The sequence below is a fragment of the Halichoerus grypus genome, chromosome 3, assembly GCF_964656455.1.
Source record: "Halichoerus grypus chromosome 3, mHalGry1.hap1.1, whole genome shotgun sequence".
Lineage (NCBI taxonomy): Eukaryota > Metazoa > Chordata > Mammalia > Carnivora > Phocidae > Halichoerus > Halichoerus grypus.
The window spans coordinates 174,084,220-174,107,482 of NC_135714.1; the positions used below are offsets into that span (position 1 = coordinate 174,084,220).

The following is a 23,263-nucleotide window of genomic DNA, read 5'->3' on the forward strand; positions in this document are numbered from 1 at the left end:
CAGGGGCTGGGTCCTAGTCACCTGTCTATCACTAGGGACTGGCACAAGAGAAAGTGTGCAGAGCTGTGACCGAGAGGCTGGAAGACCCAGGCTGCCACACCTCCACCAGTGAGGTCCAGTCTGATGACTCAGGCTGAATGGAGAGCCTGAGGATGTCTCCTCCTCCTCCTATTGCCCATTTATCATGAGAGAGGAAGATAGCCCCCTCCTGCCTGGAAGCAAAATGTCTTGCCTTTTCTTGGGATTAAAAAAAAAAAGTGGCCTTTTCCCCATCCATGACTTCTTCAAAAACAGGAAACATTTTCCTCTTCCCCCTGCCACAGCCTCTCCCATGGCATCTGGATCTTAACTACCCCCAGACTTGATTCTCCCCTGATGGGCTTTTGGCCATCTCCTAGGGTTCGTGGGGCTTGGCTCCCTTCCTCTTTCTAGCCCAGGATAGCTCCTTGCTCCCGGCTCAGTTGGAGGGGTCGATTCCTGCGAGGCATTGGTTTCTTTGTTAGAGGAGAAACCATCCTGGTTGTTTTGTTCCCTTTCTTTCCAAGCACCAGCCACCCTTGCCTCAGGATCTGCTTCCTCAGGGAAGGTATGGGTTGATGTGAGAGAAGGGGCTGGAGCATATTCAGCTTGAGTACCAGCCTCTTGAGCCAGACAAGCTCCAGCCTTGTTTGAGCTTTCCCTCAAGAGTAAGGAGAGAGATCACAGATCTAAGAGGTGTGGTGGACCTGCCCTCTCCAAGCTGACTCCTTCTCCTGATCAAAGAAAGGAGATGCAAAGAAATCAGCCAAAACAGTATCCTTGGAAGGCCAGTAGAGAAACTTATCTGTGGGTTGGTGGGCACATCCTCTCGTGCTCTCTCCCTCCCATAGTGGATTGGTTTCTCCCCTACCTCCCTGGGAGATGGTGCTTTACTGAACCCCAAAGAAGTCTTGTCTGGGCTGCAGGTGGGGTGTGTGACCTTTCCCATCCCCTGGGGAGCAGCTTCGCCAAGAGTCAAGGACTTTAATGATGACTTAAAGAGACTAGAACAAGGATTTCTTTTTCTCCTTTAGGAGTGAAGGAAATATTTCCTGGTCTCTTCTTCCGTTGATGGCTAGAAACAAAGAGAAAAGGCATTGCTAGAAAATCCTAAATGTCCACTCTTTCTCTGCCTATATAAAGCCTTGTCCCAGGCTAGCACTTAGGCACCAGAGGACCTTTTGTCTCCCAAGAATGGAGGCCTCTTCTCTGCCTCCCTTCAAGCTCCTTTCCTTGGGAAACGTCAGATGTGTGTCGAGTTGTCCATGCCATGTTACAGAACACAAGGAAAGTCTTAGGTTAGGAGCTTCTTTTCAGTTCCAGAGGCAGGGCGGTGGTCTATTCTGGGGCCCGGCTGGGAGTGGGGGGTGGGGGTGGGGGAGGTGCTCTGGAAAAGGATCCAGCTCCTTGGATGCCTGTGCATCTGACAGGAATGAACCTTTACTGTGGGATCGTGGCCAAGACTCAGTTTCCCCTCTGGGCCTTGGCCTTTTAATTCTGTAAAATGTTGTGTTGGATTTTATCTTTAAGAGCCCTTTAGCTCCGATTCTATGTTACCACCATCTTGTCTCCCTGGACTAATTGGAGAAGATAGACAGGGTAAAGAAAGGGGAGAAACTTCCACCTCATTTGTGGTCTCTTTCAAGAACTTTAAAGCAAGATGGAGAGATTATAAATCATAGACTATAGCACCTCTAACACACGTAGTCTTGGATGAGGTATAAGGCTCAGTCACCTGAACTCCCCTAGGCTTCCTTATACCCTATCACATAGGCACACACACACACACCCAGTTGTGATGTGCATAAGACCAACCACAAGCTACTCAAGCAAGGGAGGGACAGCAACCCCCCTTCCTTCCCCTGCACCCCGTTATTAGAACTTCTACCCAGCAGGCAGCCTCTGCCTGTTCTGGTTCTACTGACCACATATTCTAAATCACAGACCATCACACAACTGCCTTCTTGCACAACAGGGTTACTTGCCTGCCTGGAGCCCCCAACACATCAATAGTCCAGGGGGCCTGAATTCGGCAGCTTCAGAGGCGCACATTCACTGCTTCCAAGGGCACAGAACAAAGGTCATCTGGGGCCCCGGGCCAGGGTGAAGCTCTCTCTGGGCACTGTATGCTTCTGCCCAGAGTTGGATGACCTTTACAGACTAGGCAGCTCTAACACCCCTGGGGCCAGTCATTAGGACCACTTCCCAGAGCAGCAGGTCACTTGCCTCCAACCTCTATCTGGCCATCAGAAATGATGGCAACAGTATAATGGGTACATCGCCTGGGGAGGGTAATTTGGCAATAAATTTTAAATTGCAAATATATGTACCTCATGATACAGCAATTTTGTCTTTAGGAATGTATTCTACAAATTCAGTCACACACAGGTGAAATGACATGTTTCAAGTGATTCACTGCAACATCAACTATTAGTAGAGATTGGAAGTAAATCAGATGTCCACTAGCAGCCAATTGGCTTCATAGAGTATGGTATAGCCATGCAATGGAATATTAAAAATGGGACGTTATTGCGTATTGGTATGGAAGGATTACAGATATATGTTATTAAGTGAAAATAAGCAAGGTGCAGAACAGTGGGCATATTCCACTATCATCTGTGTAGAAAGGAGAGGACAAAAGCACATATATTCATATTGACTTGTTTACATATAACATATCGCTGGAAGAAAAAACAAGAGACTAAGGGTGATTACTCCTAAGGGAGTTGAAAACCCCTTGATGAAGGCAACTTTCTATCATGTGCATTTGGAACATTTTGATGGTTGAATAATGTGAATGCATTACCTATTCAAAAGATTAAGTGAAAAAACACAAAAGCTGGGAAAAGAGAGAACAAAGTGGCAAAGGGGGGAGCCCTTCTCCCTGTCAGCCTCTTGGGCAGGGGGAGGCCAGACTAGGAATGGGAGCAGGACCGGGCGAGCAGAGACAAGCATGCCAGGTGCTTAAGCATTGCTCTGCTTGCTCATAAAAGCCTTCACTAACTGGGGCCTGGAATTCCTCTGCTCACACTCTCCTTCAGTTATTGGCCTAATCAGACCCAAACTCAAGCACACTCATGTGGATTGGGAAATCTTGTCTTTTTTGAAAATGTAAACATTTTTAGACACTTGGTCAGAATACGAGGTCACCCCCTAAAGCAATGACATCCTTTGAAGTTGCTTGACTTCCTTGCCCACTTACCTCACCCAGCCCCCCAACTCTGATGTCCTGGAAAAAAAATTGCTGAATGACCTGTATTTGTTTTAGAGATTACTCTTTAAGAATCTTATGATATCCCTTTGAGATAACTGGCAACACTCTGGGGTGTTGCAAAACCCAACTTGGGAGTGATTGCTTTGATGACCAGCAAGAGGCCACAGCCAAGACTCAAGGCCAAGTGGGGCCTACACCACTCGGGCAGGACTGGGGGTGGGGGGCAAAGGCTAGGCTCTTGATCTCCACCCATTGGGCAGCTCCGTGGATCCAAAGACCTGCTTGGGGTACTGCATGTGTGTGGAAGGCATTGGTTTGGGGGCCACGGACAAACCCTGCTTGTGGGTGAGCTGCTGGGTCCCTGGGAGACAAAATTGGTTCTTTCTCCTCAGGGATAATTTTAAGTCCTCACGTCTCCTCCCAACCCCTGGCTCAGCCTCCCAGAGGGATTGCTTCCACCAGTGACTATACAACATTCTTTTGAAATATAGAGCTGTTCAAATGAGACATGTGAGGGTATGGCCCTGGAGGCATTTTCCATGATAATTTTTCCCCTTTTGTCCCATTGTTACAGGCGAGGAAGCAAGACAGCTCCAGGATCAGGTTTTCTGATAGGACTTAATAAAGGTATTATGTCTTCCTGCCTCTCACCTTGAACCCAGGGGCTTCTTTTCCAGCCTCACCTGCCCACACCCTGCTTGACAAGAACTGGCTTTGAGATTGGGAGAGCTTGGCTCGCAGAAGCAGCCTGAAGTCTGGGGGAGAGAAAGAGCTTTGGGCTTGTCAGGTGAGGGAGCCTCTGATGGGGCTGTAGGAGAAACTTCAAGAGGCCTTATGATACTAGGCCTATCCTTTCACACACTAGAAGATGCAACATGTGAATTCCTCAGCTGAATGTCTTCTAATTTTTAAAAGTTCATGAATAAAACCTTCAAGGAAGTAGAGTGAACATTTTACTATTGGGAGGGTAGTAATGGAAGATTTGTGGATAGCTGGGGGGTGATGGTGGACAGGCCTCATGCCTTAACCTCAAACCCATTTGTTCACTTTCAACATGTCTTTAAAGAATTTTAAAATGTAAAATATTAAAGAATTTTGAAATTTAAAAATTTTAAAGAATTTTAAAATATAAAATTTTAAAGAATTTTAAAAGAACGGACTCATCTAGAAATTTCCTAGGTGGAAAGGTGTGTGGAAGGGGCAATGTGCAATGGGGAAGATGGAGAAATCGAAACTCTCAGCATCCCAGACTACATGAAGCCAAATCAAAATTTAAATCAGTAGGCAATGCTAAAGATTCCTGGAAAAAGTCGAATTTCTCCAGTAACTGAAAAGAGCAAGAACAACAAAAAGACAACAGAAGACTGGAGGAGCAGGGAGGGTAAATGAAATAGAAGAAGGGAAAGGGCACAAATCTTATCAGAATGAGGTCTTGGGAGAAGAGAGAAGACACTAGCTGACCTTTTTTACTTACAATATTTTAGAGAAGGACACTCAGGTAGATGAGGTGGTACCGTGGATCATTTTGCTTGCCCTGGGAGGGTTACCTTTTCCTCTGACAAGGTAAGGTGGTGGTGGGGGAGTGTGTGCGGGGCGTGGTCTTCATTAGTCTTCAGCTAGCGTTGCTGCTGGATCTTCCCGGGGAATTGGTGCAGAGTTCCAAGAAATCAGTGCCGACGGAGTGCTGCGCTGAGTGGGTGCAGTGGTTATAGCAGGAGTGGGCACAACGGGGCAGAGAAGTCCCGGTGTCCGTACTCCAGATATGGTTAAAGGAAAACTCAGACATCCATCTCTCTTCCCTCCCCTCCCTCCAATTCCCTTCCTGACGCCCGGGCGTCGAGACTATTGGCCGCTGCCCCTTTAAGGGCCTCCACTCCTCCACTCCTCCCCCCCCAACCCCCCCCCCAAGCGGTGGCACAAAGCGGGTTGGGGGGGGGAGGCTGAGCGTTCTCAGTCGGTCAACTAGGGAAGATGGCCCAGGCCGAGGAAATCGCTCCCACGCCCCATTGTCCCCTCCCCTGAGCAGGGGGAAGGGACCCATCTAGAAGGGAGACCCCCTCTCTCTTTCCCTCCCGCCCCACGCGCGCCGCGGGAATGGCTCCGTGGCCTCACGGGAACAGCTCTCTGGCCTCGTGGCCGGCTGCCCCCACCCCGACGCCCAGTACTGCCAACACGAGTGGGCTGCCAGGGGTGCCGTGGGCGGTGGCCTTGGCGGGGGCGCTGTTGGCGCTGGACGTGCTGGTCACCGTGGGAGGCAACCTGCTGGTAATCGTGGCCATCGCTCGGACACCGAGACTCCAGACCATGACCAACGTGTTCGTGACTTCGCTGGCCACAGCAGACCTGGTGGTGGGACTGCTGGTAGTGCCGCCGGGGGCCACCTTGGCGCTGACTGGCCACTGGCCGCTGGGAGCCACTGGTTGCGAGCTGTGGACCTCAGTGGACGTGCTGTGTGTGACAGCCAGCATCGAAACCCTGTGCGCCCTGGCCGTGGACCGCTACCTGGCAGTGACCAACCCGCTGCGCTACGGCGCGCTGGTCACCAAACGGCGCGCCCGGGCGGCAGTGGTGCTGGTGTGGGTCGTGTCCGCCGCGGTGTCGTTTGCGCCCATCATGAGCAAATGGTGGCGCGTGGGAGCCGACGCCGAGGCGCAGCGTTGCCACTCCAATCCGCACTGCTGCGCCTTCGCCGCCAACGTGGCCTACGCGCTGCTCTCCTCCTCCGTCTCCTTCTACCTCCCGCTTCTGGTGATGTTCTTCGTCTACGCGCGCGTTTTCCTCGTGGCCACGCGCCAACTGCGCCTGCTGCGCGGGGAGCTGGGCCGCTTCCCGCGGGAGGAGTCCCCGCCGGCTGCGTCTCGCTCTCTGTCCCCCGCCCCGGCCGGGCCGTGCGCTTCGCCCGCAGGGGTGCCCTCTTACGGTCGGCGGCCCGAGCGCCTTCTGCCTCTCCGGGAGCACCGGGCCCTGCGCACCTTGGGTCTCATCATGGGTACCTTCACTCTCTGCTGGTTGCCCTTCTTTGTGGCCAACGTGATGCGCGCTCTCGGCGGCCCCTCTCTGGTTCCCGGCCCGGCTTTCCTGGCCCTTAACTGGCTAGGCTATGCCAACTCCGCCTTCAACCCGCTCATCTACTGCCGCAGCTCCGACTTTCGCAGCGCCTTCCGCCGCCTCCTGTGCCGCTGCCGGCGGGAGGAGCACCGCACCGCCGCCTCCCGGCCTGGCGACCCCTCGGGCGCCCCTGCGGCCCTGACCGGCCCCGCGGAGAACAGGCAGCGCCCACCGCTCGACGGGTAGGTAACCGAGGCGAGGAGGCCGGCGGCTCAGGATCAGGAAGCATTCGGTGTCTCTTTTGGTCATTTCGAGTTTGGGGTTCGGTAGGATAAGGTGGGGTTGGAGAGGTCTCTGCAGCAAAGAAGGGGGGACATGGAGTAGGGAACCAAAATGGAACCCAGGACCCTTTCTTCTCCCGCATCCGAGCCACCTGCCCCAGGGCTGAAGCAAAGGAGGACAGAGGATTGTCCTTCACCCCAGGACCCACCCAGTGTGCGCCAGGAAGTGTGGCTGTATCCTGAGCCTGCCTGGTCAGCTCTAGATTTTCTAGCTCCGTTCTTTGGCCCCCCAGATTTCTTGCCACCACTTGGGCTGGCTTTGACTTGCAGAGAAGACTAGAGGCCTTCCCAAACTCTCGGCCTCAGCTTTGGTTTCTTTGAAAAGTTTGACAGCTACGGAGTGATAGTGAGAATCCCCTTGGGTATGAAGGATAAACGGGAGTGGGGGGACCCCTGAGTGTCAGTTCTCCCTGGAAGGAGCAGGGCTGGGTTGGAGTTGGGGGTGGGTATTTTGTGGCTGGGTGGAGCCCGAATGCTTTTTTGTGTGATTACATACATATGCTTTCCAGGGTCCCTGACTTTTAGTCCTTTCCTCTAGTGCCCCTGTTCCCACCCTGTGCCCCTCACCCCAAGATATGTTATCTCCCTTTTTCAGGGCTTCCTGGGGAATTTCTTAAGTCCTGAACGACAAGAAAGAACTCTGTTGACCCAGAACTTTTGGAAAGCCTCCGGTGCCTGTTTAAAATGAGCCCTGTGGAGTTTCCCAGCTGGAAATCTTGGACCTACAGAAACTGATGACTTGGGCTCGGGATAGGGAGGGGGGCCAGTTGGGGAGGGGAAATCCTTACCAAGTGGGTTTTCACCATCCTCTTGTCTCTCTCTTTCTGAGAGTTTTCTAAACCCCACCCCTGAACTTCACCACTACCTCAGCGGCCGAAGTATCCAGCGGCCTGAGCTCAGCTGCCTCAAGCAGCGGGACTATCACCTCGCTCGTTTCTGTGCTGTGTGCTTAGGGCAAAGGGAGCACTCCTCCTTTCATTCCTTCTGCTGCCTGCACCTGACAGATCACGCAGTGCTCTTCAGGCTCCGTGGCCTAGGCTGGGAGCGGAAAGCTAGAAAAGGTCCAGGTTTGGAGTTTTGTCCCCAACTCCATCAGTACGAATTTCTAAGCACCAGCCTACCCCACTTTGGACACAGGACAGCTCTGATCTACCTCACAGCAGTGTCAGAAGGACTTCTTCAGGGTTTTGGGGGGCTGGAGGGTGAACCATTAGAATGGATTCCTTCTTTTCCTTTGAACATCAGATTAATAAATAGTACTGAATGCAGTTCATCCCCTGCCTTCTTTTCTCCATTTCTTTCCCCTATAATCCACTTACTCCCTTCTTAGAGCTGGCTTTTGAGCAACGCAATAAATTAGGACTAATCCTTGCCCCTTTCTTCCTCATCGTCATTAAACAAAAGATGAAAATTCTGTTTGGGTGAAGGGGAGTGAGCTTGAGCCTTTGCCACTCCTGCATCCCCATCTTTCCGAAATTCATGGAATCCAGTTGTAAGTGGGTAGCAAAGCCAAGCTGCGCAAAGGACTTGAGTGCAGTGCTCATGGGAGAACGCAGTTTGCTGTGCTCAGGAGCAGCGTCTATGGGGTATACGTCAGCTCCCATGCTATAAGCCAGTGGTGCATTCGTAAGACCCCATTGCCACTGGGAACGAGTTTTGCCTAGTGTTTTGTGTGTGTGTGTGTGTGTGTGTGTGTGTGTGTGTGTGTGTGTCTGGAGGCACAGGGCATTGTTGGTGTTGGGCAAATGTCTTTGGTTATAAATATATTCTGATGTTTCCCGTCCTTTCCACAACCTCTCCCTTTCCTGGGCTGCAGAAATCAGTGTTACCCTTTTGAAGTAAAACTGGAGTTACAAGTTTGAATTAGTTGATAATTTTTCCCCCCTTATTCCAATTCTTAAGAACCTTATCAGGCAGTTTCCTATGGAAAGAAAATTGCTGTGGAAATCGCTGAATCATTTTGTGAGTTCTTATTTAAACTCCGTAAGCAGAGACCGTCATCCAGGCTGATTTACGGGATGGTTAGTAAATCATCAAATGTTTAACGTGCTGTGTTACAGTAGGGTACGATGCACCGGCTGGGTTCAGGGGCTCCAGAGTTACAAAGCTTCGATCTGCCCTGAGGCTAAAGCTCAGTGGATTTCCACATATGGGTGTTCCCTGTGAATTGGACCCAGGCTCTGCTGCTCCCTTTTCTCCAGGAGCCCAGGTTTTATTTCTTAGGATGTTTGCATACCAAAGATGACTTTCTCCTTCTCAATCCAGAGCTGTGTGAGATCTCTGGAGTCTGAGGTGTGGGAGGTTTCTTGGCAGGGACTCAACTTTTGAATGCTTAGTGGAGAAGGCAGTCTTGCTTTGGCCTGGGAAGAAGTACGAGGGCCTCCTCTCTCCATCTCTGGATATTTTTCCAACATCACTGAGGAAAGTTGTCCAGTCAGTCCTAGGCAGGGAAGAAGGATGATGTTTGGGGGGGGGGGGAGTGGGGCTCTGGTTTGTAGAAATGTCCTTGAACATTATCCAAGAGCTCATACTGCGTGAGTCTTGCTTGACACACACCCATGTGTCAGCTGTCAGGCCCCTTTAGAGTGTTTAGACTTGCACTGGGCTGTGGACTCCATCTGCAAATTGTCACCAGGGCATCCGACAGATGGAGAGTCAGCCATTCTGGTCATCCCCCCAGCACCTTGTGGCCAGGTATCAGGCTGAGGGAGATTTACACCTTGGATGCCGAGCAGACTGCTTTTGCTAGTATGGGCCCTGAGCACTTGACCTGTGGAAGACAAACAACCATCCTCCGAACCCAGAGAGGTGAAGACTTACAGACCAGTGAGAACGAAAGAGCCTGTGGGACGCTGGCCTTGCTAGAGTTTGTTAGCAGGAGCTGGGCATGGGCAGAAATGATGGGGCGAAGGGGGGTGAGCTCAGTAGAGAGGGAATGAGGAGTGGCTGGGTTTTCCAGAGGTGACTTAACCTTCTGCATCAGGTCATCAGGTGTAACTGCTAAGGAGGAGGCAGAATTACGGTAAGGAGGAGGTTGAGAAAGGCTTTCCTAGGACTCTCCCCATGGCAGATTCTTCTGGGGGACGGTGGTAGGTGCAGGCTGTGGGCCTCATGGGTAGTCATAGGGCTTTAATCCCACACCAGCTTCATCCCTCAACTCTTAGAGAGTAGGAGCAGCTTCTCCCCTTTCATTCGGGAGCACAGGTGAAGGCCACGGGAATAGTGCTCCTTTATGCTTTGATCCTGAAAGCCAATCATCTGGGCCCCCTGGGCTCCCTCTCGTGCTCCCTGGCTGCAGACCTATGTCTGTGTTTGCATGTCTCTCCAGAAGCGGGGACCTGCAATGGGGAGGGGGTACAGCTGATGCTCTCCCCCACCCCCTGCAAAAAGCCCTGGATCCGCTGTTGGCCAATTAGTTGAAACATAATATGCAACTCAGTTAAATTAGCAGAAACTCCAGGAGGCCATCTAATTTTCATAGCTATTATGACTTTAAGGAAAATCAAAACGCTTTCCTCAGCGTCCTCATCTATAAAGTAAAGGGAGAAAGGTTGACTTTCTCTCTTCTCTTGCCTTTAGAAGGGGAATGAGGGTGCCTGGGATGGCTGGCTCTCCTAAAGCTCTGTGCAGTCCAAGGCAGAGAGAGCGTCCAAGTTTCCGTCTTGCTCCGCCCCAGGCTGGGCGCCCCCTGACGGTTATAGGAGGTACAACAGGTGTGGGCTTTGCAGTGCCGGGCTGTTGACTAGAGGGGCTGCAGGAATGCGGTTTTCCTAAGGCCAGGGACTATCAGAGCTGGAAGAGATCGTAGAAATGATTTAGTCCAGTCCTTTGATAAAGTGGATGAAGAAACTGACTTCTAGAGAGGTGAACTGTAAGTAGCCAAGATTACTGTAGTCTGAGAAAGGCAACACTGGTAGTGTAGAGAGCACCACATTTGGGTCTGGAGAAGCAAGGAAGGGAGAAGGAAGGAAATGGCCATTTATTGAGCACCGATCCACATGCCGATACCGTAAGAGGTGATCTACAAATGTTACGTTGAAGTGACAACAAACAGTAGAGCCTCATAGAAATCAAATATCTTTTAACCCAGTCCACCAGACTCCAAAGTTCATTTTATTTCCCTTCCACACACACTGATAATCAGTTATGTGACACTGAACAGGTAACTTGGCATTTTGTTTGCCTGTGAATCAAATGGAGATTCCATTATTGTTCTACTCAGCTCACGCAGACTGGTTTTGAAGACCAAATGGGAGACCGCATATAGAACAGTTTGGAAACCGATAAGGCTCTTCCGGTGTAGTGTCATCGGAGTAGGGAGCAAGGATTCGTCTCAGGCCTCCTGGTTTTGGTCTGTGGATAGTCCTGCTTCCACAGACAGCCTAGATCTTGGACTTGTCTTTGGCCCGGGTGGGCATGTCCCTCCTGATCTTTCTTCTGCAGGTTCATCCCCGCCTCAGACAGATGCCCCTGGTTTCATATCCACATCACGGCACACACACACACACACACACACACACACGGCTCTTTTTTCACATTCAGACTCTGGTCTGGCCTGTGCCTGACATTTGGTCCTGGTTTGACTCACCCGTCCGCTTCCCACGCAGCATTTGTGATGAGCTAAATCTTAAGGATGGACAGGAGTTTAGGATAGAGGGCACTTCTGGATGTGAGAGCTTTAGGGCACATTATAGGAAAGGTTCATTAGAATTGAGCCCTAAAGAACCAGAAAAGAAGATGATCTCTTAGTTTGCTAGGCCCGGTATAACAAATTCCTTTTCCCATAGTTCTAGAGGCTGGAAGTAAAAAATCAAGGTGTTGGCAGGATCACGCTCTCTCTGAAGGCTCTAGGGGAGGACTCCTTGGTTGGCTCTTGTAGCTTCTCACGGCTGCAGGCAGTCCTTGGCATTGCTTGGCTTGTAGCTGTGTCATTACAACTTCTGCCCCCGTCTTCACACAGCCGGCTCCCCTTGTGTGTCTGTGTCCACATTTTCCCTCCTTTTGTAAGGACACCAGTCTTTGGATTAGGGCCCAACTTAATTCAGTATGAGCTCCTTTTAACTTGATTACATCAGCAAAGACCCTATTTCCAAATAAGGTCACGTTCACAGGTTCTGGGGGTTAGGACTTCAGTGTATCTTTAAGGGGGACATGGTTCAACCCACAACAGAGGGTATCATGGGGAAGGAGGAATACTATCATCCTAGCTTTTCCGTGTTCATCTTATTCCTGCTGTTTTAAACCCACATTTTCAAGGTTCTGCTTCATCCTGTACTCAGTTAGAAGGGTGGTTGGGGTGCTATCTACTCGTGGATTTCCATTTCTGGACCTTTCTTCCCTTGTCCCTGGGCCCTAGATTTGAGAAGCCACTGAGCAAGTCAGACCTTGTGTTTGTTGTCTCCTGTGGACAGAAGTTGCTCTCCAGTCTCCATTCTTCCCTTCTTCCTTTAGTGATAGAACCCCTAAGTTTTAGCTGGGCACATGGTCTTGCTAAAGACATTACAGCCTCCTGGCAGATACAGGTGTGACTATGTGACTACGTTCTAGCCAATTGAGGTATACAGCTTCCAGGTCTGCCATTAAAGGGAGAGGGCATATCCTCCACATCCGCTTCTCCCATTCCCACTGGCTGGAATGCAGGTGTGATTGTAGGAACTGAAGCAGCCATCTTAGGTCATGACCCTGTGTTACAGGTGGCAGAAGAACCAGATAGGAGGAGCCCGGGTGTTCAAAAGTGTGCAGGCACCATGTCCACCATGGATTGCTTATGCTTAAGACTCTTACATGAAAGAAAAATAAACTTGTATCTTGTTTAAGCCAGAGTTATTTTAGCCTTTTTTTTTTTAAACAGCAGCTGAATCAAACAAATTCATCAATGAAGGGATAATAAAGGAGGGTATAAATGAATGGGCATCTGCTGACCTTCTGTGATGAATGTAGCTTGGGTGACAAAGCTGCCTTGTTTTGGTCCTCTTAGGGCATCCCTGATCTCTGGGAATTGGCATCTCCATAGAGTTGGAGTTCATGTGGCCCCCGAGACCACCAAGTCTGTCTCTTTGACCTTGATTAGCACAGGGACAATGATCAATGAGTGTATTCATTTTCCAAGGCTGCTGCAACAAGTTGCCATGATCTTGGTGGCTTAAAACAACAGAAATTTATTCTCTCATAATTCTGGAAGCCGGAAGTCCGAAAGCAAGGTGTCAACAGAACTGGCTCCTTCAAGAGGCTCTGAGGAGGAGTCTGTCCCATGCCTCTTTCCTAGCTTCTGGTGGCTCTGGCAATTTTTAGCATTCCTTGGCTTGTAGACATATCTCACTCCGATCTCTACCTCTTTCCTCACTTTCTTCCTGTGTCCATGTATGTCTTTTTTCTGTCTCTTATAGGGACACACATCATTGGATTTGGAGCCTATCTTAATCCAGGATAATCTCATCTCAAGATCCTTACCTTAATTATATCTGCAAAGACCTTTAATCCAAACAAGGTCACATTCTGAGATTCCAGGTTGACATATATTTGGGGACTACCATTCCACCCACTATAGTGAGAGACACTTACAAATCCTTTAACTGAGAGTTCTCATCTTGAAGATTATCATCCACTCCAGTCACCCCTCAGGAAAGGGCTGTTCTCTCCAGAAGCTCGTACTCTGTGGTAGGCAGAACTGAGAACTCTGAAGGACCCCTGTCCTCGTATAACTCCCTCCCCTTGAATGTGGGTGGGACCTATAATTTGCTTCTAGGAAATAGTAATATGGCAAAGGTGATGGGATATCACTCCTGCGATTATGTTATATTAGATGGCAGAGGTGAAAGGATTTCAAAGATGTAATTAAGGTCTCTAATCAATTGACTTAATTAAAAGGCAGATTAGCCTGCGTGGGCCTGACCTAATCAGACAAGCCCTTTAAAAGGAGGTCAGAGGTCAGAGATGGAAGAAGTCAGAAAGATACTCTGGCTGGCCTCCATGAAGCTAGCCACCATGAGTTCCACAAATGCAAGGAAGTGGATCCTGCCAACCACCACGTGAGTTGGAAGAGGACACTGAGCGTCAGATGAGACTGTGGCCCTGGCTGACATCTTCACTGTAGCCTGGTGAGACCCTGAGCAGAAGATCCAGCTCCCCCGTACACAGACTCTTGAGACATGGAAACTGTGAGGTAATAAATGTGTGTTGTTCTAAGCTGTTAAATTTGTAGTAATTTGTTACACAACAATAGAAAACAAATGCAGATTCACTGCACAATTCTGCCCGAAGGCTGCTCTTTATAACAGTCCTTCTCTGGTGGTGTTTTGTTTTGTTTTGTTTTTTAAAGTTTATTTACGTAAGCAATCTCTACACCCAACGTGGGGCTCAAACTCACGACCCTGAGATCAAGACCTGCACACTCCACTGACTGAGTCAGTCAGGTGCCCTTCTCTGGTGGTGTTTTTAAAAGTTTCCCATCAGAAACAAAACTCCAGTGAGACCACAAGCTCAGGAAGATCCCATGACCTGCCATGGTTTACTATTCTTTCAAAGGACTATCAGAGACTCTTGCTTGAGTGTCTGAGGAACGGGGTCCTTTAGTCTTTGTCCTTCATGAAGGCCTGGGGGAATGACTAGTCATTCTATGATTCCTTGGCCCACACACACCTTTTTAAGAAAATGGGAAGCTAAAGGTTCAAAAGTGATTTATTTCTGAGTTGCTAGTGAGGAGCCATCCTTTATACCACAAAGACACAGCAAACACATTTCCCAAAAATCTCTTTAGCAAGAACCAAGTATTGTTGTTTCCACTGTTGGTATTCCCAGAAGGGAGAAGGGATGGGTTACTTCTTCCCAGGGAAGAGAGAAGTGGGAACAGGAGAGCTTTGGATCAGCTCAGCACCACCCACAGTGTCTCTGGTTTCTCTCCAGTCACCGGATCATGTGAGTGAGCCCTTCCTCCCAGGCCTCCCCCTGAACCCAAGTCTGAACCTAATTGATGTTGGAACGTTCTCCCAGAACCACAGGGAGGGGAACTAAGGGAAGAAGTATAGACAGCTGCTTTTCCAATGGAGAAATTCCTACCATTTTTGGGGAAGGAAAAACATATGGAGCTGATGGCGAATTTTACTGCTCCAGCAACCTCAAGATCCAGAGTCTAGCTGAGTGATGGCTTCTTCCCATTTTCGAGGGAGGAACTTTTTTTTTTTAAAGATAGATTTATTTATTTATTTGAGAGAGAGAGAGAGCGCGCATGCGTGCAAGAGAGCGTGCTCGAGTGGGGGAGGGGCAGAGGGTGAGGAAGAGAGAATTTCAAGCAGAATCCCTGCTGAATGTGGAGCCCGATGGATGGACAGATGGACGGACAGATGGACAGGACATGGGGCTGGATTCTAGGACCCTGAGATCATGACCTGAGCCAAGATCAAGAGTCAGACGCTTAACCGACTGATCCACCCAGGCACCCCGGGAAGAACTAGTCCTAAGAACAAACTAGTTCTTACCCCTAACCCACTCTCATGCTCCTCCCCTTGGTAGGGTTGCTGGCTAGCTGGTATTGACCTGGGTGGTCTGGTATTGGACTTTTGACCTCATGAAACGAAAAAATATTTAAACTTTGCCTTTTCTGTCCTTTAACATTTTTTTGCAAGTTGTTGTAATAAAAAATTCTTTAAAAAACAGGAGATAGAAAAGTTGTAAAAAAAAAAGTGGAAATTATTATTATTATTATTTTTTTTTTAAAGATTTTATTTATTTATTTGAGAGAGAGAGCACATGAGAGGGAGGAGGGTCAGAGGGAGAAGCAGACTCCCTGCCGAGCAGGGAGCCCGATGCGGGACTCGATCCGGGGACTCCAGGATCATGACCTGAGCCGAAGGCAGTCGCTTAATCAACTGAGCCACCCAGGCGCCCAAAAAGTGGAAATTATTATTGACACACAAGATATTGTTTAAATTAAGTGGATATTTTTCAGGACTGCCCCTGCTCGTCAACATCTCCCTCGATGCTTGGTCTGGTGCCTGGTATTTTTAGGGAGGACATCCGGCAAGTCTACCCATTAGCCCCTGCCATAGCTCGGGCCTTCATCACTTCTTAACCAAATTAACTAAAATAGTCTCCACTTGGCCTGCCGAGTTCTGGCTACCCTCCAATTCATCTTCCACAAGCCCCCAGAGAGATTCTTCTAAAATATAAATCTGACAATGTCATTCCCTTTCTTAAAGTCATTCAATGGCTTTCTAAAGCATTTGGGGTAAGATTCAGACCCCTCAACACAGAGGTGTGGCATTAAATGGACAGTGCCTACCTTCCTTACGTGATTTCCCACCTCTCTCCTCCCCCATACACTGTTAATGCAACCACACTTACATTTACTAAAGAACTCACTTTCTTTGTCTTTGTATCTTCACACAGACAGTACCCTCTGTCATCCTTCTAAACACAGATTGTACACTGTGCTCATCCACTCATCCACCCATCTCGGCAGTAACAGTGAGAATAGACTCTAGATATATTACAGGGTAAAACTGATACAGTTTGCCAAAGACTTGAATGTAGGGTATAAGAGAAAAAGACATCAAGGATGAGACCAAGACTTTTGGCCTGACCACCTGGCAGAATGGACTTGCCATTTACCAAACTTGGGCGGGGGGGTGGTAAGGGAAGTGGGATATGAAACTATGAGTTAGTTTTTGGACACAATAAATTTGAAAAGTCTATTAATTATTTGTTAGAATATCAATAGGCATTTGGATTTCCAAACCTATAGGTTAGGAGGAAAGTTGGAACTGGATAGATAAATTTGACAGATGGATATTTAAGCTCATGGAAGTGGATGAGCTCACCGGCATGGTGACCATAGAAAGAGAAGAGAAAAATTCAGAGTGTATCAAATCAATATATTGTACACCTTAGACTTACACAATGTTTGTTATATGACAGTTAGATCTCAATAAAGCTGGAAAAAAATAAAACAACTTCAGGCATGGGAAAAAAAAAAAGAAAGAAAGAAAGAATTCCAAGGACTGAGGCCTGGAGCATTCTAACATTTAGAGATCAGAAATAGAAGGAACCAGCAAAGGCAACTGAGAAGCAGCACAGTGGGGAGAAAGGAGAAGCACCAGTAAGTAGTATCCTGGATGCCGTGGGAGGAAAGTGTTTTAAGGAGGAAGCGGCCAGTTGTGTTATCTGCTGCCGACACATTGAATAAGAGGAGGAGGACCGAGAACACACCATTGTCATTTGTGACCTCGATGAGAGCAGCTTTGATGGTGTGGAGGTGATGGAGTGGGCTCGACAGAACTTGGGAGGTGAAGAAGTGGAGCTAGAAAGTATAAAACATTCTTTCTATAGCTACTGTTCTGAAGAGGATCAGAGAAATGTGGTGGGTGGATGATCTCGTTGTCATCTTAATGAATCTGGGCATCCTGTTTCCCAGAATTCTTGTTAGATTTTGGGTTAGAGTTGACCAAAAGAGGAGAAACCTGCCGAAGATATGAGAGGCAGAAGAGAAGTGGCACCCCTTAATACCCGAAGGACTTCAGAGTGAGATATAGAAAGCAGAGGTGCTGGGCAGGGCCTGGCTTGTCTTCAGACTCTCCTCCGTGCCAGGTCTAGAGCAGGTGCTCTGCTTCCAGAGTGTGGGCTCTGCCGACTGTCGGATCACACACCACTGGGCATGCGGCTACAGACCCACGGACGTGGGAGCTGCAGAGAAGCCCTATCCTCCCGTAGACCTCTCCACGCATTTCCCCTCTGAGTCCCAATTCTGCAGCTGGATGTGTCTGGCTTCTCAGATTTCCCTGTAAACTCTGATTTGCCCACCTGGGGGTGCTTCAGGAAGCCTGATGAAGGATTTTTCTTTATTGTTTTTTTAAGATTTTATTTATTTGACAGAGAGAGAGAGCACGCAAGAGAGGGAACACAAGCAGGGGCAGAGGGAGAGGGAGAAGCAGGCTTCCTGCTGAGCAGGGAGCCTGATGTAGGGCTCGATCCCAGGACCCCGGGATCATGACTGGAGCCGAAGGCAGATGCTTAACACCTGAGCCACACAGCGCCCGGGGATTTTTCTTTAAATCTCCAATTCCCTCCCCTGGACCTTCCTTTCCCTGGGTCCTCTTTCAATTGTGTGAGGTCTAATTCCTACAATACCCACATCGCTCACAGCAGTTCTGCTTCTTTGGTTGAATTCTGACTCACAGGGTAACAGCTGGAGAGGGGAGGGGAGGTCACCGGAGTGTTGTTTTTTAAGATGGGAGTTTCGCTGCCTGTTTGTATGCTCAAGAGAATGTTCTAGTGAAGAGGGGGGACTGGCGACAGAGGAGAGGAAGGACAACTGCAGGACAGTGTAGCCAGGACACGGCACAAAGGCAGAGGGTGGACTGAGATGGGGCCCAGAAGAGGTGGGCTCAAGCACGGTACTAAGAGAAAAGACAGAGGAGGCGGGTACTTATGCAAGTAGATGGGCAGCTGTGATGGGCGCCCGTGAAACTCTCTTCCGATAGCTTTTCCTGTCTCTGGGAAATAAGTACCCTCAGTAGTTGAGACTACTGGGAGGAAGTGTGGGGTGTTGGAGGAGAGAGGGAAAGGGGTGATATAATTGTGAAAATTGTCTTTTTTTGGCTGCCCATCCTGTGCACCTCTTTCTAAAGTTTGGAGAATTCTCCATTTTCTGACTCTCTTTGGAAGGCAGTGCCCACCTGCCGTAACTGAAGCTGTAAAGACCAGACCCTCTCTCCTCCCACCCCTTAACTAGCGCTTTGGGGGCGGGGCAGAGGATCACGTGAGTGGGTTCAGCCAATCAGGCACATACTTCCTGGTCTGTGATCCTTCAGAGCCGGGAAGCTGGGAAGGAAGGACCATGGAGGGTCCTGATCCACAGCAGTAGCTGTGGCAGCAAAGACCCATATCTGGGACCTGCAGTGGCAGCCGGCCTTGGTGGCCAAGCAGAGGACTGTGAGGGTGGGGCCAGTCACTGCATCATCTGATGTTCAGCAGTAGGGTCCCCACCTGCTTCCTTTCATGGTCTGATGGTGGCTGGGCTTCCTGCTCCCAAATCTCCAGCCTCCCTATCAATTATGTGAGCTACTATATATATTTTCAGTAGGTCTCTCTTATACATAAATCAGCTAGAGACCACCTCTGTTGCTTGCAACCAAGAATCTAAACAGGTACTGACAGGAGACTTGAGCCAACTTATATTCTTTTTTTCAATTCCTCTTCACCAGCAGTTGGCGTCGTTTTGGGGGTTTCCTACATGGCGGGGCCAGTAGCTTCTGAGAGCTTTAAGGTCGTTTCCTTATAGCTCTATGACTAGAGAGTAATGAACGGCTCTTCTCTGCCAGCTCCAATAAGACTCCAAGAGCCCAGGTCTGAGCCACATGCCTCTTCTCCGAGCAAGCTCTGGTGCTCGGGATTCAGGGACCAAAGCTGGAGAGTGGGGTGGGACCTGCAACCAGAAAGAATAGGGAAAGGGTTTCTGGTGGACTTAGTGAAAAATCACCACCTTCTACCTTTTGGAAGCTTATCAGCCCATATTTTTTTTCCACAAACATGTAATTTTAAGAATGGTCAAAACTAACATAATATGATGTTTCTGCATGCAAGTAAAAACTCACTCTCTCCTCCCCAAAAGCAACAACCCAAACTCATGTCCAACATCCAGCTCAGAGTCAGGATCTCTGGGTGAGGTGCATTTTCTTCATCTGAAAGCAGCTAGCCATAATACTGCAGCTTATGGACTAAAACTGAATTTATTCCCTAATACATCCAATATTCAATGCTGGGAGAGAAATGGCTATAAAGGCCATCTAGAAAAGCAGGGAAGGGGAGCAACACACAGTGATCACTTGTCCAGAGCACGTACCACATTTATGTGGACAGGGACCTCAGGTGCAACCATTTTTTGGATCCATGTTCCTAGCAATGGAATGAGCTCTTTGGATCAGCTAATAAGGGCACCCTCCTCCCCCAGCTCTTTAGGATTTTTCTTTACCCTTTGTCCTCCTTGGCTGAGCCTGTGAGGACTATTCCACTTTAGCAGCCAACTTCTGTGAGCATGGTTACTAGAACCTGAAGATTGGAGTCTTGCAATTTTCTGGGTTAGTTAATTTTCTGAACCTAGTCTGTTCAAATGTTAGTTTGAACCACCAAATACTCTATGTTATAAATTCTATGGTCAAAACTTCCTTAGACATTGATTTTGTAGTTTCTGTCTCTCTTGGTAGCCTGAGGGACACGCTCATTTCCATAATAAACCTCACACAATTCTATAATATTGGTTTATCCGCATTTTAAAATGCATGCGGGTGCCTGGGTGGCGCAGTCAGTTAAACGTTGGACTCTTGGTTTTGGCTCAGGTCGTGATCTCAGGGTCATGAGATTGAGCCTCATGTTGGGCTCCGTGCTCAGTGCAGAGTCTGCTTGGGATTCTCTCTCCCTCTCCCTCTGCCCTTCCCACTCATGCATACGCTCTCTCTCTCTAAAAATAAATAATAAATCTTAAAAAAAATAAAATGCGCACACTGAGGTGGAGATATTTTAAACCACTTACCTAAGAGTATATAGGTACTAAGGGCAAAAGCTGAGATGGAAAGCCAGATCTGCCTAGCACCAAAGACCCTCCTCTGTCCATTCCACTATGAGGCTCTAGTTGACAGCGGGGGGTGGGGGTGGGGGTGGGGGTGGGCCTTACATCTGAGTGCTGTGGCCAAGAGGGAGGTAGATAAGAGCTGAAGGAACTATTTTCAGGGGACTCGGAGGGTTATAGACATGTACTGACTGCTCTGGTAGGTGAGAGTTTACGGCTTTGGAGGCTTTAAGAGAATGGATCCTCGGCATTCACACTGAGGTCCTGTAGTTGTCAGAATGGGCCCTGGTACCTGTGGCAGTGGGAAAACGCCGCACCCAAGTGATGTGCTGAGAAACAGATGTGGACGAGGAGGCTAGGACTGGATGAATGTGAAAGAATTTTCCCCAAAGTCACACAAGAACACCCTAAGAATAGTCAGGAACAACTGGGGAAGACTAAGATCAGCTAGTGGTCCATACGGTGTAGGAAAAGGCAGGTTATTCTAGTTAATTGAACCATGTTTGTACCTGGGCTGCTGAGAGAGGCTGATCAGCTCCCAGGCAGAGCCTCTGGCCCAAGCCAGCCAACTCCTCCATGATGACTGCCCACCTGCTGTCACAGTCTATAGCCTGGGGTGGTCCAGAGAAAAACATTCCCTGCGTCCCATGGCTGCTGAGACAGCAACGGGGACCCTGGATGATTATCGGATTTGGAAGTACAAGGCCAACACACATAAAAATAGGCATTAAAACTGGTGGTTTTTAAGACTTCAGAATGGATGATGCAGTGAACACTTGCTGACTGCCTTCCCAGCATCCCTTCCCCCCATTCCCATTTTTAAGAACACTTGAGATCTCTTTTAGGGAAACCTTCTGTCCTTTCTTAGTTGTGTGGTCTGGGAGGGATCCACCCCACCCTCAGCTCTAGGTAGTTGGCTTAAACTCACTAGAGTATCCCATCCTCAGCCATGATAAGGTCAGAGATGGGCCAGTGACTCACTGCCGCCAAGAGAAAGGAAAAAGGAGGCTGGGGGCTTCAGGGAAGAAAACGTCCTCGTTCTTCCAGGGACCTAAGAGAAAAGATGCTCTCCCTTCCTCTGGACTGTAAGGGTGTGATGTCCGAAAGGCTGCAGCCATTTTTAAAAACATGAACACGGTTTTTGAATGGGAAATCTGTGCGTTTGGTTTAGCATTTCCCAAGTACATGATGGCGTACAGTGAAAAGCAAGTCAGCTTTCTTCCCTATCCCTGTCCATCAGCCACTCAGTTCTGCTTTCCAGAGGCAGAACTGCTACTGGTGTGTATCCCTCCAGAGATTTTCCATGCCTATACATGCAAATGTATCTTTTATTCCCCCCCATACGTCCCCCAAATGTTCCTCCACTTTGCTTTCTATTTTGTACCTCCCTGGTTTTTACTTATGGAGGTATCTTGGAGATTTTTCCACATCTGTACACAGAGGGCTACATTTAAGAGCTGCATAGAATTCTATTATATGGATGTCCCATTATTAATTCAAACATGCCTTTAGTAATTGGCATTTTGTTTATTTGCAAATAGAGCTGCGTTGTAAATTTCTTTCAAATGGGTATCATTTTGCACTCGCTACATTCACTTTTGCTCCTGTGCCCAGAGCAGAAGAACAAAGCTGAAGCATCCAGAAGAGCAGAGCCAAGGAAATCACAGGGAATGAAGCTGGAGCTCTGGTGACACGTTGATACTCGGGACTGAACTGCGATCGAAGTCAGATGTACCCTGGCCTGCCCAGTTATAGAGCCAATAAAAGATCTCTCTTGCTCAAGCTAGTGGCTTGGGTTTTTTATTACTTGCAACAGGAACAGTTCTGATTGGCGCACATGTTAGAATTCTCACAACTGAAATGTGAAGTGAAAAATGTATGATGACAATTACATGTACATTTTGATTTCAATTGTCTTAAAATATAAACATCATAGAAGAGAAACTGAAAGGGGGTGCACCAAAATGTTAAGTGTGGTTGTAGATTGATTGTAGCAAATCAGTGTTCGTCATTATAGTTTTTTGAGGTTTTAAGGTTTTCTACAATTATAGGGATGATTTTCATAATCATTTGCCGTAAGGCAAGTTCCCCGGAAGCATAGCCTGAGAAGGGGATTTGGGGCTCATGATTTGCAGAGGGAGCACAATGTAGGAGGAACCTGTAAGGAAGCAGAATTGTGAAGGGGAAACGGGCCTTACAAGGATGTGGTCCCAGGTCAAGTCTAGCCTTGACCTTTTTGGGGTGGGCCGTGCAAAGGGTATCTGCGTGAGACACCAGCAATGTCTACAACAATCACTTACAAAGTTATTTTTTTAAACAAATTTTATTTTAAAGATTTTATTTATTTGACAGAGAGAGACACAGCGAGAGAGAGAGCACAAGCAGGGGGAGTGGGAGAGGGAGAGGGAGAAGCAGGCTTCCCACAGAGCAGGGAGCCCGATGCGGGGCTCGATCCCAGGACCCTGGGATCATGACCTGAGCCGAAGGCAGACACTTAACGACTGAGCCACCCAGGCGCCCCCTACAAAGTTATTTTTAAAAAAATAAAAAAAGGAAGCAAATCAATCACAAGACTGATCCTACAGAGGCCAGCTCTTTGCGCCCTTGATTTCTGCCATCTACACTTGCTGCTGGGCCACTGCTGAATAGGTTAACAAGTGTAGAAGTCTTGGCTCTAGAACTGAGAGAAAATAGGATTGGCTTGCCAAGTTGCAGCTTATCCTGTTTCTAAACATAGGATTCTTTATTTAAAATAACTATGGAAGGAAACAGTGCTTTCTTTCTATTCCTTTTAAAATCTGGGGCCCTTAGCAAAACAAAAGTAGAAGCTTTTTAAATGTATCCCTCAACTTGCATTACTGCTGGGTCTGAGGTTTTCACTTCTGCACTCGGTTCCTGGGCTGCCGGGCTTGCCCTATCTTCCAAGGGCTGCCTTGTTACTTTGGATTGGGCAACTGGGAGCCAGGGAAGGCAGTGAGTTAAAGAGAGGTCCCTGGGAATTCCAGGTCCTCCCTCCCTCCTCCCCCATCTCTGCCCACTCTCTCAGGGGATCCTCCTCAACTGCCATGGAATATTCCCATAGGC

At 48.6% G+C, this 23,263-nt stretch overlaps 1 protein-coding gene and 1 long non-coding RNA gene across 5 annotated transcripts; one reads left to right on the forward strand and one right to left on the reverse strand.

Annotated features, from left to right (window-relative positions):
* Positions 1 to 986: 986 nt before the first annotated feature.
* On the reverse strand, positions 987 to 5,172 carry LOC118546915 (uncharacterized). The gene is made up of 2 exons (XR_004922833.2): positions 4,707 to 5,172; positions 987 to 1,093 (listed from the first exon to the last, which is right to left on the reverse strand). It is a non-coding gene; the product is annotated as an uncharacterized LOC118546915 (long non-coding RNA).
* Positions 5,173 to 5,177: 5 nt separating this feature from the next.
* On the forward strand, positions 5,178 to 21,961 carry ADRB3 (adrenoceptor beta 3). 4 transcript variants are annotated; one of them, XR_004922825.2, is made up of 3 exons: positions 5,179 to 6,522; positions 13,008 to 13,783; positions 21,799 to 21,961. XR_004922825.2 is itself a non-coding variant. In XM_036109931.2 (2 exons), exons 1-2 carry the CDS (start codon positions 5,327 to 5,329, stop codon positions 21,851 to 21,853), a joined length of 1,251 nt encoding a protein of 416 aa, XP_035965824.2. In that variant the 5' UTR covers positions 5,178 to 5,326; the 3' UTR covers positions 21,854 to 21,961. The 4 variants fall into 4 exon arrangements, 3 of the variants coding, with proteins under 3 accessions (XP_035965824.2, XP_035965826.2, XP_035965827.2); XM_036109931.2 differs by lacking the exon at positions 13,008 to 13,783 and having other exon boundaries at positions 5,178 to 6,522; XM_036109933.2 differs by lacking the exons at positions 13,008 to 13,783; positions 21,799 to 21,961 and adding an exon at positions 16,006 to 16,060.
* Positions 21,962 to 23,263: the final 1,302 nt, after the last annotated feature.